Source organism: Dermacentor albipictus, chromosome 3 (genome assembly GCF_038994185.2).
Source record: "Dermacentor albipictus isolate Rhodes 1998 colony chromosome 3, USDA_Dalb.pri_finalv2, whole genome shotgun sequence".
Lineage (NCBI taxonomy): Eukaryota > Metazoa > Arthropoda > Arachnida > Ixodida > Ixodidae > Dermacentor > Dermacentor albipictus.
This window is the reverse complement of record NC_091823.1, coordinates 88,701,475-88,718,228: the sequence shown is the minus strand read 5'-3', so window position 1 is coordinate 88,718,228 and position 16,754 is coordinate 88,701,475. Positions and strand designations below refer to the sequence as shown.

The window sequence follows — 16,754 nt, the reverse complement described above, 5'->3', positions numbered from 1 at the left end:
CAGAGAACGTCCACAAAAGCCCCGTTTGCAACAGCCACGGTGGGTCGCTCACACTACAGAGGTCCGAGTTTGGAGAGATTGGGGACATGCGAGTGTGGATTTATGTATTGTTTAAGCAAGCACATCAATCTCAAGTTTTAAAAGTTAACGGCGGGTTAAAGCCTAAGCCGCTTATGCTTTACTAAACCACTTTTTCAACGAAAGACGAAACCGCAAGGTATTGAAAGGTGCATGCCCCATTGATATGCCAGTGGACGAACTGTTCCCTCTTCCTCGCTTTCTCAGCCACTTAGGTCATACTTGACGAAATAGTCAACGCCTTAGTTTAGCTTCTGGCTTGAGTCACGCTTTGAAAGAGACAGACCTGGTTTATTCATCTAGAAATTCCATCACACCCATGGTCTATAGCACCGCCAAGTACAATAGGTGCGCTGCGTTTTCTCTGTCATTAGGACAGCACCTATGTCATGTAATTTGTCCTGTGAAAGTGCGCGAAAGCGTTGTCTCCATCTGTGTTTCACTACGAGCACCGAAATTTGGTCACACGCATATTTGCCTTTCTCACACGATAACAGTCATGATCGAAAGTTGCCAAAGAGGCATGCCTGGGCTTATCCAATTGCATGAACGGCATTGGCGTCGGTATTAAAACAAATTTGACGTATTCTCCCTTCCCCCCAGTGACGTCAGCCCAAGGTTCCTACATCACCGACAAGATAAGAATATTTTGGTTTAAGAACGAACAAACGACATTGACTGTACGGCATCGTCATCATGGTGGCTGGTGGGCGAGGAGCAGGTTGGGTTTCGCGTGTCATTTTCTTCCCGCCCTGCCCGCCTATTTGACGGGGCTGAAGTCTCCGAAGCTCTCCTCAAAGATGTCCTCATGGAAACCCCGCTGGTCAACCTCGGGGAACCGCTTTTCCAGACCCATGTCGTAGAAGGCCATCCGGTGCCGACCCGAACGACCACGACGCTCAGGCTCGCTGTAGAACATCGCCGAACTCCGGTATGGCACCCGGCCACTTAGCAGAGCGTTTCTTGTTCATCCATCATTGCAGAGGTGAGATGGTCGCCGGGAGGAGGGCCGGATGGATTTTTCAGTGTCGCAGCGTTGCAGCCATGCGAACAGGATATAAAATTGGGGGGGAAGGGGAAATGGCGTTGGGGTAGAAAGAGGGACAAAGAAGGAGAGAAAGAAAATGCGGTCAAACTGTGAGAACTATAAATGCGGAGACCATCATACAAAACATATTACGCTATTGAACACAGAAATAAGTAAAAGGCAGTTAGCTCAGTAGTTAGCCAGAAGAGTCTGCTCATTCAAGATAAAAGAGATTCGTCCGAGCCACTAAACTTCATGTACGAGAGGGTCATGTTGTGTGTTATCTTAATACCTAGATACTGCTTCACTCCTTCAAGAAAGAGGAACATTTTGAGTGGGCGAGGCTCACGGTGGGCCAAGAGAGAAGGAGAGAGAGAGAGAGTACATGCCGGGCCCTCACGCTGAGGGTTTTAAGTGATAATGTCTTTTGTATCTATAAACCTAGTTTGCATCACTAGAATTGCATAGTAAAGTCAGCCCCACTGGAGATATTTAAGTTCTACTCTCGCTGCTCGATTACACGATCAGCCATTCATAAAGCGGTCTACCCACTTTCGGCAGGTACTATTGCGCATCTGCATTCCTCTCTTTCACTATTTGTTTCCTTCGCACAGACATCAAAGGACAGTGTAATAGCAGCGAAAATTACGCTTATGCAAACATTTCTTTGCTATAGTTATCGGCTTCAATCTATGGCTCAGTGAGTAATCACAAAGACAGGCATCGAAGACATCATATATGAAGTGTAACAACGAACTCCTCATGAAATGCCCTGTCGTCAGGGCATTTGGGGGCAATAAATGAATAAATAAATAATTAAATAAATAAATATATATATAAATAAATAAATAGTGAGCCATTCCACTCTGTGAAGGTGGATGACCAGCGAAGCTGTTTAGCACACGACACAGAGTTGGCACAGAATCTTGAACAAAAGTATGAACTCATTTACGGTGATTTTTATATACATTCGCATGGACGACGCTGCCGCCGCCCTGAGGAAAAGGAGGCAACTAGACACGCGTGACGTTTCGACCGGACCGCTACCACGGGAGAGCGGAAGGAAAGTAGATACGCAAGCGATTGGAACGCCGACAAAGAGAGGGCGGTGCGAATGTAAACTTCGCCGACGCTGGTCAAATTGTAATATCTTTTTTTATCAGCTTAATATCTCTTCTGGGTTCTATTTGGACCCAAGATATTAAACGTATTTTGGAAGTTGGCGAAATGCTTAAAGCATGCCTCCCCTCCGCCGCGGGTAGAGCCAGTTTCTGGGATCTCTGGGATCGGCCCACAGTTTTTTGAACACGGAAAAAAGAATGTGAAAAACTCAACGAAGATGTATAAAGCCGTTCCTCCTTTTTATTGAAGTTCCTTGTTCCTATATTTTGCCTGCGGTACTCGCGCCACGTGGTCCTCGTCTTGACGGCACTCCACATTATCCGGGGCCTCTGACTCTACCTCTCCTGGGATGATACGGGATGATGTTCCCAAACGGAGGTAGCTTCGATTGTCTTCGCCGAAGCCTCTTAGTACACCGACTTTAGGGATTCCTTGCTGGCTGGTCCTTTTGGTGGCCATGTATGAACCGCTAAATTGGCACTTGAGTTGGCTCAGTCCTTTCTTCACGAGTATGAAACTTTCAGGTTAAATCGCAGGCAACTTGCGAAAGTGCCTATTCTGGCCACTTACAATAGAGCATATTGTCGAAGTTTATCTTCATTCTAAAATTACATTTCATAAGCTGTTCGGCTGTTTTGGGGGTCTCTAGAAGAGTACCGTAACGTTGCCGGCGATTCCTAACTGATGAGCTGCAGAGAGCCAAGGCCTTGTTGCATTTGCGGAGAAGTACGGACTGCAGCCCAACGCCTCCATGATGTTGTTATTGTGGTGAGTCACTGCAGCCACGAAGGCACATTTCCACCGATTATAGAGCGTAGGGTGTAAATCCTAGTACTTCTTGAGTCGCGAATTGACCTTTTTGCGAGTGCGTTACCTACGGGTGGTACGACGTCGAAAAACGTAGAGTAGTGACTCTCTGTTTTGCCCATTTTCGGAGATTTTGCTACCGAACGCAGGTGCATTATCGAAGAGAAATAGCTTAGTTGCCCTGAATATGCCTCGTTCCGTCAGGACAATAGCAGAGTTGGTATCTTCTTTTCCACATTTAGCTGCTGCCATTCTTGTACATTCGTCAATTTAGACAAGGAAAGTTTGCGTCTTCTGCACCCCTTCTCTTTTCTTTTTGACTTAAGTCTAGACGAACCACTTCAAAGAGTACACTCGTATACGTGAAAATGTCTATTTCGGTTCCTCCAAGTCTTCTATTTGGCTTTGGTCATTTGACATAGGTGGCAAGTGCGGAGATATTCATGCACATCTTCTGTCATACTTTCCCAGGTAAAACGCTAGTTCTTCCTGAACAACTTTGAGAATCCGTCATGTCCCGTGATTCGGCGCTGTCGTGGTAAAGTCGCATGATTCTAGGCCGGCATGGGTTCGGCACGTAAAACTTTTCGCCCTGTGGTCGAATTTTCGCTGTGCTCCCCAGACGTCGACGGCACACACTTCTTGCGTACTTGCTGCTGATGGAATATGTAGCCCTGATAATTCATCAACTTCTGGCTCCTTGTCCCCGGGTCAGTGGGTCGCTTGAAATGTGAATTGCTTCCATCCGTTGATCCACCTCGCAATTCTTCCTTTGGGTTGTGACAGAGTAAGAAGATAAATAGGTACGTTGTTGTCCGTAAGCAGCTTGAACTGTCCGCCTTCAAGGTATGTTCAGAAATACCCTACAGCCATTACCACTGCAAGCGCTTCCTTTTCCGTAGTAGCGTAGTTTTCTTGCGCTTTCATAAATGTGCACGAGTGATAACCCACAGTCTTGAGCTGGCAGGCTGGTGGCTGCGAGTCATTCCGTTGCTATAGGACCACCCCCCTTCCGTAAACTGACGCGCCCGTGCAGAGCTCGAAAGGATTTTCGAAGTCTGGAAGTATTAAGATGAATCTGAAGGTATGTTTCTGTCAAGTTCTTGACATGTTTGTTCGCAATGTTCACTCCAAACAAACGGTAGGCCTTTCTGCGTTAGAGATATCAAGCACTTCGTCATGGGGGCGTAATGTGGTACGAAGGCTCGCAAGTGTCCAGACAGACCTAGAAAAGCTCGCAATGAATGCAAATCGTGCGGCTTAGGCAATGTCCTTATCCTCTCAACAGACTCGACTGTGCTTTGGAACTTTTTGTGTCGCCGCGAAACACTCTGCCCGCAAATATGACAGGCCACTTGAAGAATTCGCTATTTCTGACATTTAACTTCAACTTGGCTTTACTCAGTGCTTCCAAAACCTATGATAAATTATTTGTGTGCTGGTTGCCGCTCATTTGTTTTCTAGTACACGATAATACTGTCTACGTAGGCCTGGCAAAATTGGCCAGTAAGAACAGTAAAAGCAGATTGAATATTGCTAATCTCTTATTGAAACCAGGCGCTCATGTTCTTTCAGCCAAATGGGAACCTGTTGTATTCATACACATCAAAAGGTTTAACGAAAGCTGTAGACTTCTCGCATTCTTCTTGGAGAGGAACTTGCCACTAACATTTGCATATATCGGTTTGCAAAAACCAGTCACATCCTCCTTTTCCATTAATTATGTAATCAATTCGTGGCATAGGAAATGGAAACAGGTCTGTTTGCCGGTTTATCACTCGGTAGTCTACACAACTTGAAGGTACCGTCCACCTTAGGCACATTTGTCATAGGGGATGCAAACGAGGATGTGGAGGGCCTGATGATTTTAGCATCCAGAATCTGTTCTAGTTCGTTTTTCAGTCATACTTCGCGTGAGGCAGTGGGTAGGGCTTCTTGCGGAGTACATTTGTGCCTCGCCGCTTTAAGGGAACTTCCAGGAAAGACTAGGCAAGAGGGTAGGCTCCAACGCAAATGAGGTCAGCATACGTTGTCAGTATCTCTTCTGCGTTTCTCACCGCGTCTTGACCTGCGTTTCTTGTGCCAAGCAGCTTTCTCCTTACGTTGAGTTGAGATGTGATTCATCTTTCAAAGATATATTTAAACTTAGGGGCCTCATGGCCGGTCTTGACAGTGCGAAAAAAAAATTCACATCATCCATTACAACTGTCTTAACCTCGGTTGCAAGATTTTCATATTTTGCAATGACTGTTGTCCAGTAATGCAGAAATCTTCTGGTGCCATCGCAACTTTCCACCTCTACTGCTTTATCTCGCCGGATTTCCTTTTTGTCTGCCAGGACGTCATTTATGCGACTCACAGCCACTCCTGTGTCCACAAGCACATGCGTGCTTCAACAATTAATTTCCATTTCGGCAGGAAGAACGCTAGTCTTCAATGAATATACAACGGCTCTGTCATTGTGTGACACAAATGCATTGTATTTACTGTTTTCCTGGTTTTCGATCCATCCCTTCACTGCCAAGTGATTTCTCTTCCTCTTCTGCTTTCATCTGCTCTTGGGTTACTGTGCTATGGGCGTCCACTTGACCGACATTTTCACCTTTTTTGCACATAGTTATTTGCCGGTCGGCACGCGCAAAAGAGTGTACAAAAACGTTGTTAAGGGCATGCATGATGATGTATGGGGTTTTATGGCGCAAGGGCCTGGTATAGCCAAAGAGCGCCATGTCTGTGGTAATGGGTTTGCAGTGTACTTGTGATTACTATGAAGTTGGTGTGACGTGGCTGTAAATGGGCCTTAAAATATACGCTCTAAAGTGCGTAAAATCTGTATAATTAGATTATGGAGATTACGTATGACTTGTACTATGAGCATTGAGATGCATTTAAAAGAAGGATACGATAGGTAAAATATATCAAATTACAAGAAATGCCAGAGAATTACTGCCTCCTTAGAGCGCTTGAAACACAAGGGCCTGGAGGCATGTGCTATGCAAAACAATTATCGCAGTGGCATCCTCTGGAGAGAGGAGGCGCTACGAATGCATGGGAATAATAACATGTAAGACCCATCTCTGAGGGAACCTAATACTGCGTCTGTATTAAAAAGTGGTTCTGGACCAAGAAGCATTGCAGGATGTAGAGGAATGTGCTGTCGGTATGCTAATAAACAATGTCTCTTTCTCTCAGATTCGGCTTCCCGATGCTCCGGGAGGACATGGAGTATGGTCAGCCTCTCCCCGCATCTACCACAGGTTGGAGGCTCACTTCCGCTGAGTAGAAAATTATGGGTGCCAAACGTGTGTCCTATTTTGAGACGACAGAATAGTACATCTGTACGGCGTGTTTTTGTATTCGAGGGCCAGAATCCTAACTGTGGTTTTATCAGGCGGAGCTTATTATCCGTTTCCGCGTCCCACATGTGTTGCCAGTGATCTCGCAGCCTCCTTCGCAAGAAAGGCCTCAGATCTGTGACAGGCACCTGAGCGGTAGGGTTAACAGCTTGCGATGCGATTGACGTGGCCATCTCGTCCGCCAGAACGTTACCCTCAATGCTCCTATGACCAGGCACCCAGCATATAATGATACGCTGGTTAGATCTGTATGCTATACACAAGACGGAATATAGTTCATTAAGTACTGGATTTTTGTGTGTATAGAGTGACATCAGGGCCTTCACGACACTTAGGGAGTCTGTATATATCACTGACTTTTGGAGTTTTGATTTTCTTATACGCTTCACAGCAGACAGTAATGTGTAGGCCTCGGCCGTAAATATACTTGTTTCCGGATGTAGTACATCGGATTCTGAGAAGTATGGGCCAACGGCAGCATACGACACCCCGGCATTAGACTTCGAAGCATCTGTGTAGAACTCTGCGCAGGAGTGCTTGTGCTGGAGTTCTAGGAAATGAGTTCGCATTTCGATCTCTGGTGCGTGTTTTGTTACTTCTAAAAAGGGTATGTCACATTCTATGACCTGTCACTCCCAAGACGGTAACAACTTGGTTGGATGCATTAGGCGAAGCTCGAGGAGTGGGACACGCATTTCATCACCAAGCTCCCTCACTCGAAGCGAGAAAGGCTTTCTTACAGAGGGGCGATTATGGAAAAGTGTAATGCAGGTCATATCGTTAACAGTGTTAAAACATGGATGTTGATGATTGGATTGTATTTTTAATAAATATGTAAGGCTGATGTAAGTTCTCTGTAGATGGAGAGACCATTCATTTGATTCCGCGTATAAGTTTTCAATCGGGCTTGTTCTGATAGCGCCAGTGGCTAACCGGATACCTACATGGTGAACAGGATCTAGCATCTTTAGCGCGCTCGGGGCGGCAGAGGTATATACTACAGCACCAAATTCCAATCGAGACCGAATTAGGCTCTTGTATAGGTTCATTAAACGCTTCCTGTCACTACCCCATGTAGTCTGGGATAGAAGTTTCATTAAGTTCATTGTTTTTATACATTCTTCTTTCAGATATTTGATGTGTGGAATGAAAGTGAGTCTGTAGTCAAGTATAATACCCAGGAATTTGTGCTCTTTGTTGACAGATATTTCGTTTCCACACAGTTCTAAGGAATGATCCGGAAACAGGCATCTCTATCTTGTAAAAAGAACACAAGAGCTTTTGTGGGGGTTGATTTTAAATCCGTTTTTGTCTGCCCACTTGGAGATCTTGTTCAAGCCCTGCTGCACCTGACTCTCGCATACTGAGAGGTTACAGGATTTGAAGCCGATTTGAATGTCGTCAAAGTAGACAGAATAAAGAATGGCAGGTGATAGCGAAGCACGAAGCGTGTTCATCTTCACGATGAAGAGCGTACAACTCAGCACGCCTCCCCGTGGTACACCTGTTTCTTGGGTGAAAGATCGCGACAATGCGTTGTCGATTTTCACTCGGAAGATGCGATTCGAGAAATAGCTTTCAATTATTTTCAGCATATTGCCACAGATGCCCATTTCCGACAAGTCTCGCAAAATGCCGTGGCGCCATGTTGTGTCATACGCCCTCTCCACGTCAAGGAATATTGACATGAAAAACTGCTTATGTACAAATGCGTCCCGAATATATCCTTCAATGCGTACAAGGTGATCTGTTGTCGACCGGCCTTCTCTGAAGCCACACTGATAGGGATCAAGTATATTGTTAAGTTCAAGGAAATGTATGAATCTGCGATTAATCATTTTTTCAAAAGCCTTACACAGGCAGCTTGTAAGAGCTATCGGGCGATAGCTTGCCGCCATGGATGGGTCTTTCCCCTGCTTCAAAACAGGGACCACAATTGCTTCTTTCCATGCAGTTGGAAAGTATCCGGCAGCCCAAATAGTGTTGAAAATTGTGAGTAGTGTAACTTGGGTGTCATTTTGTAGGTTTTTGATCATTTCATACCTGATTTTGTCAGAACCCGGTGCGGAGCTCTTGCATGATCTCAAGGCAGCTCTGAAATCGGCAATACTAAAAGGGCAGTTGTATGGTTCATTCTTTCGACATTTTCTTATGAGTGGCTTACATTCTTCTATTTGTTTGTATTTAAGAAAGGATCCTGAATAATTTGTTGGACTTGACACGCTCTCAAAGTGCTCTTCAAGTGAGTCTGCCTGATCTTGCAGTGTATCGCCCTGTGTATTTACCAGAGGGAGTGAGTACGTTGGTCGACCTTTAATTCTGTTTACCCTGTTCCAGACTTTGGCCTCATCTGTAAACAAGGTAATATTCCATAAAAAGTTCTGCCAACTTTCTCTTCTGGCCTGCCTGCGGGTTCTCCTGCCTTGAGATTTTACTTTCTTAAAGTTGATAAGATTCTCTGCAGTGGGGGAAGCGCGTAGCAGCCCCCACGCTTTGTTCTGTTTCTTTCGAGCAATCCTACATTCATCGTTCCACCACGGGACACGCCATCTGCATGCGAAGCCACTTCCTTCAGATATGCATTTAGATGCGACATCTATTATGAACGCTGTAAAATACTCCACAGCGGCATCAATTTCTAGAGAAGACATATCAGCCCATGAGATGCTAGATGGAGTTTGAAATTTCTCCCAGTCAGCTGTATCTATCTTCCACCTAGGAGCTTGTGGGGGAAATTCATTTTCTTTAGATGTTCTTAGCAGTACGCGGAAGTGATCGCTCCCGTAAGGATTGCTCGTAACTTCCCATTTGAGTTCGGGCAGTGTAGATGCGGAAACTGTACTAAGATCTATTGACGAAAAGGATCTGTTTGCAAGAGAGTAATATGTGGGTTCTTTCTTATTTAGAAGGCACGCTCCAGAAGAAAAAAGGAACTGTTCAACGAGACGACCTCGCGCATCGATACGAGAGTCTCCCCACAAGGTGCTGTGTGCATTGAAACCGCCAAGAACAACACAAGGTTCTGGCAATTCATCTATGAAGGACTGAAATTCAGGTTTGTTTAATTTGTAACGTGGGGGTATGTAAAGCGAACAAATAGTGATGAGTTTGTTTAGCAGGACAACTCGAACCACCACTGCTTCGAGGGCCGTTCGTTGCTGTAAACGTTGACACGCTATGCTTTTTTTAATTACAATTGCAACACCACCCGACGATACGATAGCATCATCGCGATCTTTGCGAAAAGTAACGTACTGTCGAAGAAAATTTGTGTGTTTTGGTTTTAAGTGTGTTTCTTGTAAACACAGCACTTTTGGATTGTGTTTATGAATGAGTTCTTGCACATCATCAATATTCTTGAGAAGACCTCTGACATTCCATTGGATGATTTGTGTATCCATATTTAAAGAAAATTGGTGCTGTGTTTACGGAAACGGAAGTGATGCCTTAGGTTACAGAGCTCTTTCAAGGCCCTGTAACGGGGGTTCTGCCCTTTCTGGAGCGTTCGAGCGAGTCTCGGCGCTCCTTAGGTGTTTGGTGTGCCTTGAGAACGGGTGTAGTGTCCATTGCCTCCTGTGAGACGCCGGACAAGCGCTCTTGCGAGCGCGAGGTTTTCCGAGAGAGTCCTGCCTCGGAAGGCAAGACCCCTGCGCCCACCAGCCCGGAGGTCGATGGGGCTCCCTGAGGGATTTGGCTGCGCTGGCCGTTGCCAGCGCTGGAAGGGGCCTCGGAGGTTGGGGCAGCCTCGGCTGTGCCCACCTTCGGGGTCGATAGCCCCGTCTGCTGGGTTGGCGGAGCAGCCCTAGCTGTAACCGCCACGGGGGCAGATGGCGTAGCTGCCGGCTCACTACTTGTGGGTCGGACAGCCGCCGGAGGCTGTTGTGACGCTGCCCCATGACGCGCCACATCGGTAAAGGTTTTCTTGGGCAGGTACGATACCCGCCTGCGTGCCTCCTTGAAACTTATATTTTCCTTTACTTTAACTGTTACAATTTGCTTTTCTTTTTTCCAGGATGGGCACGACCGCGAGTACGCGGTGTGCTCCCCATCACAGTTTACACAGTGGAGAGCGTTCTCGCAAGCTTCAGATGTGTGTTCGTGGGCACTGCATTTTGCACATGTTTGGCGGCCTCGACAGCTCTGCGAGCTGTGACCGAAGCGCTGGCATTTGAAACATCGGAGTGGATTTGGCACGTACGGCCTAACACGGAGCTTGATGTACCCGGCCTCGATTGACTCGGGCAAGATACTTGGTCCAGAAGTAATAATTAGGTGTTTCGTCTGAATCTCTTTACCATCCCGCCTCATCTTAATTCTTCTGACATTGATCACATTTTGTTCGCTGAAGCCCTCCAGGAGTTCCGCTTCAGTGAGCTCAAGCAAATCATCATCCGACCTAACAGCGCGGGTGGTGTTCATTGTACGGTACTGTTATGTGGTTCTCCCCAAATGACACTAGTTTCGGTAGTTTTTCATATTGTTTCAAATCGCGGAGCTCCAAGAGTAGGTCACCGCTTGCCATCCTGGACACCTTGTAACCTGGACCAAAAACATCAGTCAGGGACTTTGACACAAGGAATGGTGAAATGTTTCGCACTGCTTTGCTTGGATTTTCAGAGTGAATAACATGGAACCGGGGAAAATTCTGGATTTGGTGTCCGAAAAACTGAAATACATCTTCGGTGCGCCCTCGTTTCTGAGAGTGATCAGGAAGTTTGGGAAAGAAGTTTCCATGAAAATATGCAAAAATTCGGCAACAGCGCCGACCGCCCACCACGGAGCCCAATGAGGGGACGCGGCAGAGCTTGCATGCAAGTCTGCACGACGCCAGTCGTACGCCGCCACTATAACCAAATGTGGTGTACCCAAGGTTGGATAGCCACACAGGGTTAACCCTTGCCGCCAAGAAGAAGGAAGTAAATAGAAGAGAGAAGGAGACAGGAAAGGTGTAGAGTAAGGGAAAGACGAAGGTTGTAGGGAGAGAGAGACAGGAAAAGGCAACTACCGATTTTCCCCAGGTGGGTCAGTCCAGGGGTGCCGTCTACGTGAAGCAGAGGCCAAAGAGGTGTGTTGCCTCCGCCGGGGGGCCTTAAAGGTCCGAACACCCAGCATCGGCTCAACCTCCAGGATCCCCCTTTCTCCGGACACGGCTAAGCCGCACACGGTTAGACGCGGGAGGGTCCAACCCCCGTGTGCTCGGGTACGTGGTGTCGCAACACACCAAACGCCTGCTTACGCAGACGCCCCTGCGGGGAAAGGCGTGCAAGAGATCCTCGATGGTCTTAGGAGATTTGGTCAGCAGCTGTTTCTGACAGTCTTTCTTCATGCATAGCATAATCAGCGGCACAACTGTTGTGTCCGGAAGGCTTGCACCCGCGAGTAGGTGTATCCTTCGCTTTTCATAAAAGTACTCTTGAAGGCTTCCGACTTTGTGTCTAAACAAAAAACATACTTCCACCGTTCCAAACGGTTCATTTCAACCGATGTCATGAAGCTCTGTTTCTATTGGCCCCAAGTGTAACCAAGGCGGTCAAAGATTCTCATGTCGAGCCGCCTTTCTGCGATTTCTGACAAAAATGGCCTGAGGTTTCTTATCTTGCCATTTTTCGAATCCCATCAATTTTGTCGGCAGGCGTATTCATAAAAACCAATCGATGTAGCTGCAGCCATTGACATACCATCAAAATTGTCCGGCTTTACGACACCCCTTTTTGGAAGGGCTCTGTGTAATCCCGCTTGGCTCAAGATGTGCAAGAGCTGTGACTGCTGCTCAACCTGCTTCGAGTGCATCTGCAGTAAGTTAATCATAGCAGATATAGTATTCTGTCCTGAAGGCGACTCATTTAACGGTGTGTGACGGTGGAACTTGCCATGCATGGTGCATCAAAGAATGAAATACAGACACAGCTCTCACTGTCAAGGGACACTCGGGTGGGCTTGCCTCGCTGGTGACGCCGATGAGCAGCTCAGTCGATGTAGAAGACCCGCCGGAGTCAGCGTTGCTCTTGTCATTTAGACGGTAGGTCCCCAGCGTATCCATCTTCCCATTCAGCGAGTCTTCTCAAAGTGCATTAGTTTTAATCCTCTGCGACTGCGCCAAAATGTCAATAACTCGAGTGAGCCGGATAAAGCCGTTCCTCTATCTTACTGAAGTTCTTTGTTCTGCTCTTCTTCTCCTCCGGTACTCGCGCCAGTTCGTACGTCTTGACGACACTCCACATAAATAAATAAATAAATAAATAAATAAATAAATAAATAAATAAATAAATAAATAAATAAATAAATTCCACATATGACAAAGAACTCAGCTTTGCGTCGGCAAAATGCACTTGTGCCGTGGTTTTTCTGCGCCAGTCTCACGACAGATATTATGCCTCTTCGAAGGAGGAAGTGAACGCTTAAATGAAAGGTGGTGAGGTCGGCCTGGCTCTGTTTACTCGCGCCATGGCTACACAGTGACATTAAGTACACTACACTACATCTATACGATCCGCATGATAAAAAGTATCTATACAAAATATGCACACTTGTGCTTAAACGAGAACCTTCTTTATCTTGTGCACACGTAAGCTCTAAAAAGACTCATCGCGAATGAGGTTGAAGCTGGGTAAACCAGTTTGATTGCAGTACGGATATGGTTTTTTTTTTCGTGGCACAAAACCGCACACGCGAAAAAAAAAACATTTTCACGCTTTTTGTGTTTTTATTGCTGATAAACTCAAGGCAGATCAATTCACTGGCCTCAAGTTTCCAGCCATGAGTTCTCATGCCGCCTTTTCTGAGTATTCAACTAAAAATCACGAGCTTAGGAGTTCAGTCTATCTTCGCCATGAACTGTGTCTCTAGGGAGATGCAAAGCAAGGTAACATGCCTGATTCTAACGACTCTAGTAAGGAGCGTAGCCCGGCTATGATTATCAACTCTTCTCTCACGATAGGTAAACAGAAAAATGCCTGTGCACACGTAACGAATACCATTCCGAAGGCCGGCAGGAGTGAATTCGCAAAGCGATTGCTTTTGCGTATGCGCCAGTTTAATTTTTCCGGCGAGCACGAAAATGAATCTCCCTTTGTGCCAGAAATGACACCTCAGCGAAGGAGCTTTACAAGAAGTAGAAGTAGTTTGTGTCGTAGTTTTAATTAAATTTTCCCAAGAAAATTGAATTAAAGCGCCACGTGCTCGTATTTTCTATTTTTAACTCATTTTCTTCACTAATGTCAGCCCATTGCCAAATGAAAGACACCCGTGTTTCGCGGCAACCACGTGAACACCAAGAAGGTTTAGGAGAGTGTAAGTGTGGCTAAGAAAACAAAGAAAGAAACTACCATGACTGAGAACTTTTCCTCGTTCACGACAAATGGCATTCTCCACATCTGCCATTACTTTCTTCCACCACTCATTTTCCTTTTTCCAGGATCAATAAATCTCTGTGCGACACACCTTGGGAACTTGATTGGGGGCTCCCCAAGTTCTTGTCACTGTCACTGTCACACACCTTGCGAACCAAGCCACAATCATGGCCACGCGGCAACACTCTATTTACCTTCCACTTCGTTTGCGACTAAGACCATTTACAAATTTTGTTGGTCTCCTATGTATAGATCTTCAACGATAACATTCCCGGCATTTTTCGAACAAAAGTCCCGTGATCCGGCTTTCATTTTGGGGCTCTGTCGTGCTTAATTGCTTGCGTTGCAGTCTATCCCAGCGGCGTAAGATATAATTCGTAATGAAGTGCGCAAAGCACTGAGATACAAAAGAGTGTACGTGGCGTGGGCGATACTAACATGTTAGCCCCCAAAGCACCCAAAGCTTGATTAGTTTGGCAGAGGCTTTGAGCCGTGGATCAGCGTCACGGCGTTCAGCTGTTTCGAAATTGTAAGGGGCTTCTTAGTACGATCCCTGACATAAGCAGGAAAGCCGCCTGTACTGTTACCTTCATACTAGCCTGTCTGATTTCATACAATGGCAAAGCAGCAGGAATACCGCTACGCAGCTGCTTTTCAGGCCAGCTTCAATCAGACGACGCTTTGTCCGAGGTTGTGAGGAATGCTCACCTGCAGCTTTTAACTGCGGACTCCGTAATTGGCTTAGGTCAAAGTTTGAAGCAAGCAAGGAGGCAAGACTTCATGGCTGTGCAGTTTCCTCGGGCTTGAGCAGATGCTTCAATGTCCTCACGCGTGGGAAGGTGTCTCTTTCTATTCTTGACGAAGCTGCATACATAGCAGGATGCTTAAAGCGGTAGGCCACATTCGAAAGTCAAATTTTCTTTTCATAGAATTGATTTTTGTTTTGTTTTTTCCATTTCATGTATGCGCAAGCATTCAGCAAGATGTTGCAAAATTATCTTCCTATCATTATTAGTTAGGGAGTTACAGCTAGTTTTTCAACCCATGCCCTCTTATTGCGAAGCCACGAATCAGTAGTGTTTCTTTTATATAAATATTATGGAAATTATTTTCTTTATCTTATGTTGCTGCCCAGCAGCCACACGAACAAAAGGAAACTCTATTGCATCTCCTGGAGGATCCAGCTATGAATCTGGTGCATTTTAGGTCTCTGTGTAGTTTTTGACATCTTTCACATGGCTTGAAGATTTCTTTACGTTTTTCACAAAAGAAGCTTTTGCTCCACCTCATGTAACGCAAACATTTATAACTTGCATTTTTTAAATGAACATTATGATCTTGAAACTTATTGTGCGCAACAAACAGGGATGAAGAATAGAAGAAACACAAGGAAGCGCTCGTCCTTGTGTTTCTTCTATTCTTCGTCCCTGTTTGTTGCGCACAATAAGTTTCAAGATGAATTTGTTCCAACTAGGCCGACTCGCAGTCTTGCTTCAACATTATGATATGCAATTTTGCGCACCATTCCTCACACAGAGATGTGTGCAACAAACTAGAACAAAATAAATTGATATGCAATTTTTGCATTTACAGTTAATTTTGCATGTAAATTTGGTCCAAATTGGCAATTTTTTCACTTCGCTTATTCTTATGAATACCCAAGAAAGTTGATGGGAAAACGGCGCCGCGGTAGCTCAATTGGTAGAGCATCGCACGCGAAATGCGAAGGTTGTGGGTTCAGATCCCACCTGCAGCAAGTTGTTTTTTCATTCACTGTATCTGCCATGAATTTACAATTTCTTTATTTCATTTATTAAGCACAGGTAATTTCCCTTGTGTTGCCTTGTTGTCAATGTTTGTTGGCTTCTTATGATATGACTAATAAAAATCGGGCCCCTCGGTTAACCCCCTTTCTTCCCGTTTATTGCGGTACGGCTGTAATTTGAAAAGATGAAGCGAACGGAGTTATTTTGTATAAGTTCGAGAGAAGATACAAGATTTTCATGCCCAGGGTCCGATATAGACGAGGCGTCTTCAAGTTCAGGTCGTATTAGTGATTTATAAAGTAGGAGCGTTAAGGACTATGGACGATGGAGCAGCAGAGAAGTTGCGACGTAAATACCCAAACATGCGATTAGCGTTATTGGTAACGTATTCAGTATGGTCATTCCATGATATGTTTCGTGATATTGGTACGCCTAGGTATTTATATGATGTGACGGAATCAAGAGGAATGCCAGTAAAACAATAAGAAGGGGGAGTGTTAGAGCAGCGAGAAGCGCGCATGAACTTACATTTGTTAATATTTAATTCCATTTTTAATGTTTTGCAACAGTTAGAGACCAAATTAATATCGGTCTGGAAAGTATTAGTGTCGTTGAGGTTACGTATTTCTCGGAAAATTGTACAGTCGTCAGCAAAAACGTAGCTGGCAGAAGATAGGGTGGACGGAACGTCATTAATGTAAATTTAATATAGAAGTGGTCCGAAGACGGACCCTTGTGGTAGACCAGATAGCACGTTAGTGCTATCTGGTGTACCACAAGGATCCGTGCCATTAGTGAAAACAAACTGCCAGCGGTTGAGAAGGATTGAATCCATATGAAGACATCTGGATCAAGATTAAGATGACTTAATTTACATCTGGACCAATCATGGCTTTCACAGCTATAGTTGTCAACTCAGAGGTTTGTCTTCCAGTTTCCTTGCAGCCGAATTATGATTTTTCATATGTTCAAATTAGAATGCGAAGCTATCGTGTCTACAGTTAGGTGTAAATTGTACATTTTCATCGGAAAAAAAATTGCATAATTAACTAGTGGGTAAAGCGCCAAAATTGCGACACGCGGTGATGTGGTTCCCGAGCGAGCCAATAGCGAGAGTGCCAGGCACGTTCCATTTTCCAAAGGACGGGTGGCCGGCACAAAGGAACCTATAATCAATCCCGACTGGTAAATGAAATCTTGTGCGTTACCTTACAGCAGAATCATGCGCTACCGTAGGTGCGCACATGCA

The 16,754-nt window shown here is 45.5% G+C and overlaps 1 protein-coding gene and 1 non-coding gene across 2 annotated transcripts in view; one reads left to right on the top strand and one right to left on the bottom strand.

Moving 5' to 3' along the window:
* Positions 1–348: 348 nt before the first annotated feature.
* The window catches only part of LOC139057456 (uncharacterized), a 97,603-nt gene continuing 81,197 nt past the window's right edge, over positions 349–16,754 (bottom strand). Inside the window, exon 3 of the mRNA XM_070535772.1 lies at positions 349–1,040. Within this exon, the coding sequence (XP_070391873.1) occupies positions 839–1,040 (202 nt within the window). The 3' untranslated portion in view covers positions 349–838. The remainder of the gene's footprint in view (positions 1,041–16,754) is intronic.
* Positions 2,223–2,405, top strand: LOC139058336 (U2 spliceosomal RNA). Its single transcript, XR_011513322.1, has one exon. It is a non-coding gene; the product is annotated as a U2 spliceosomal RNA (small nuclear RNA).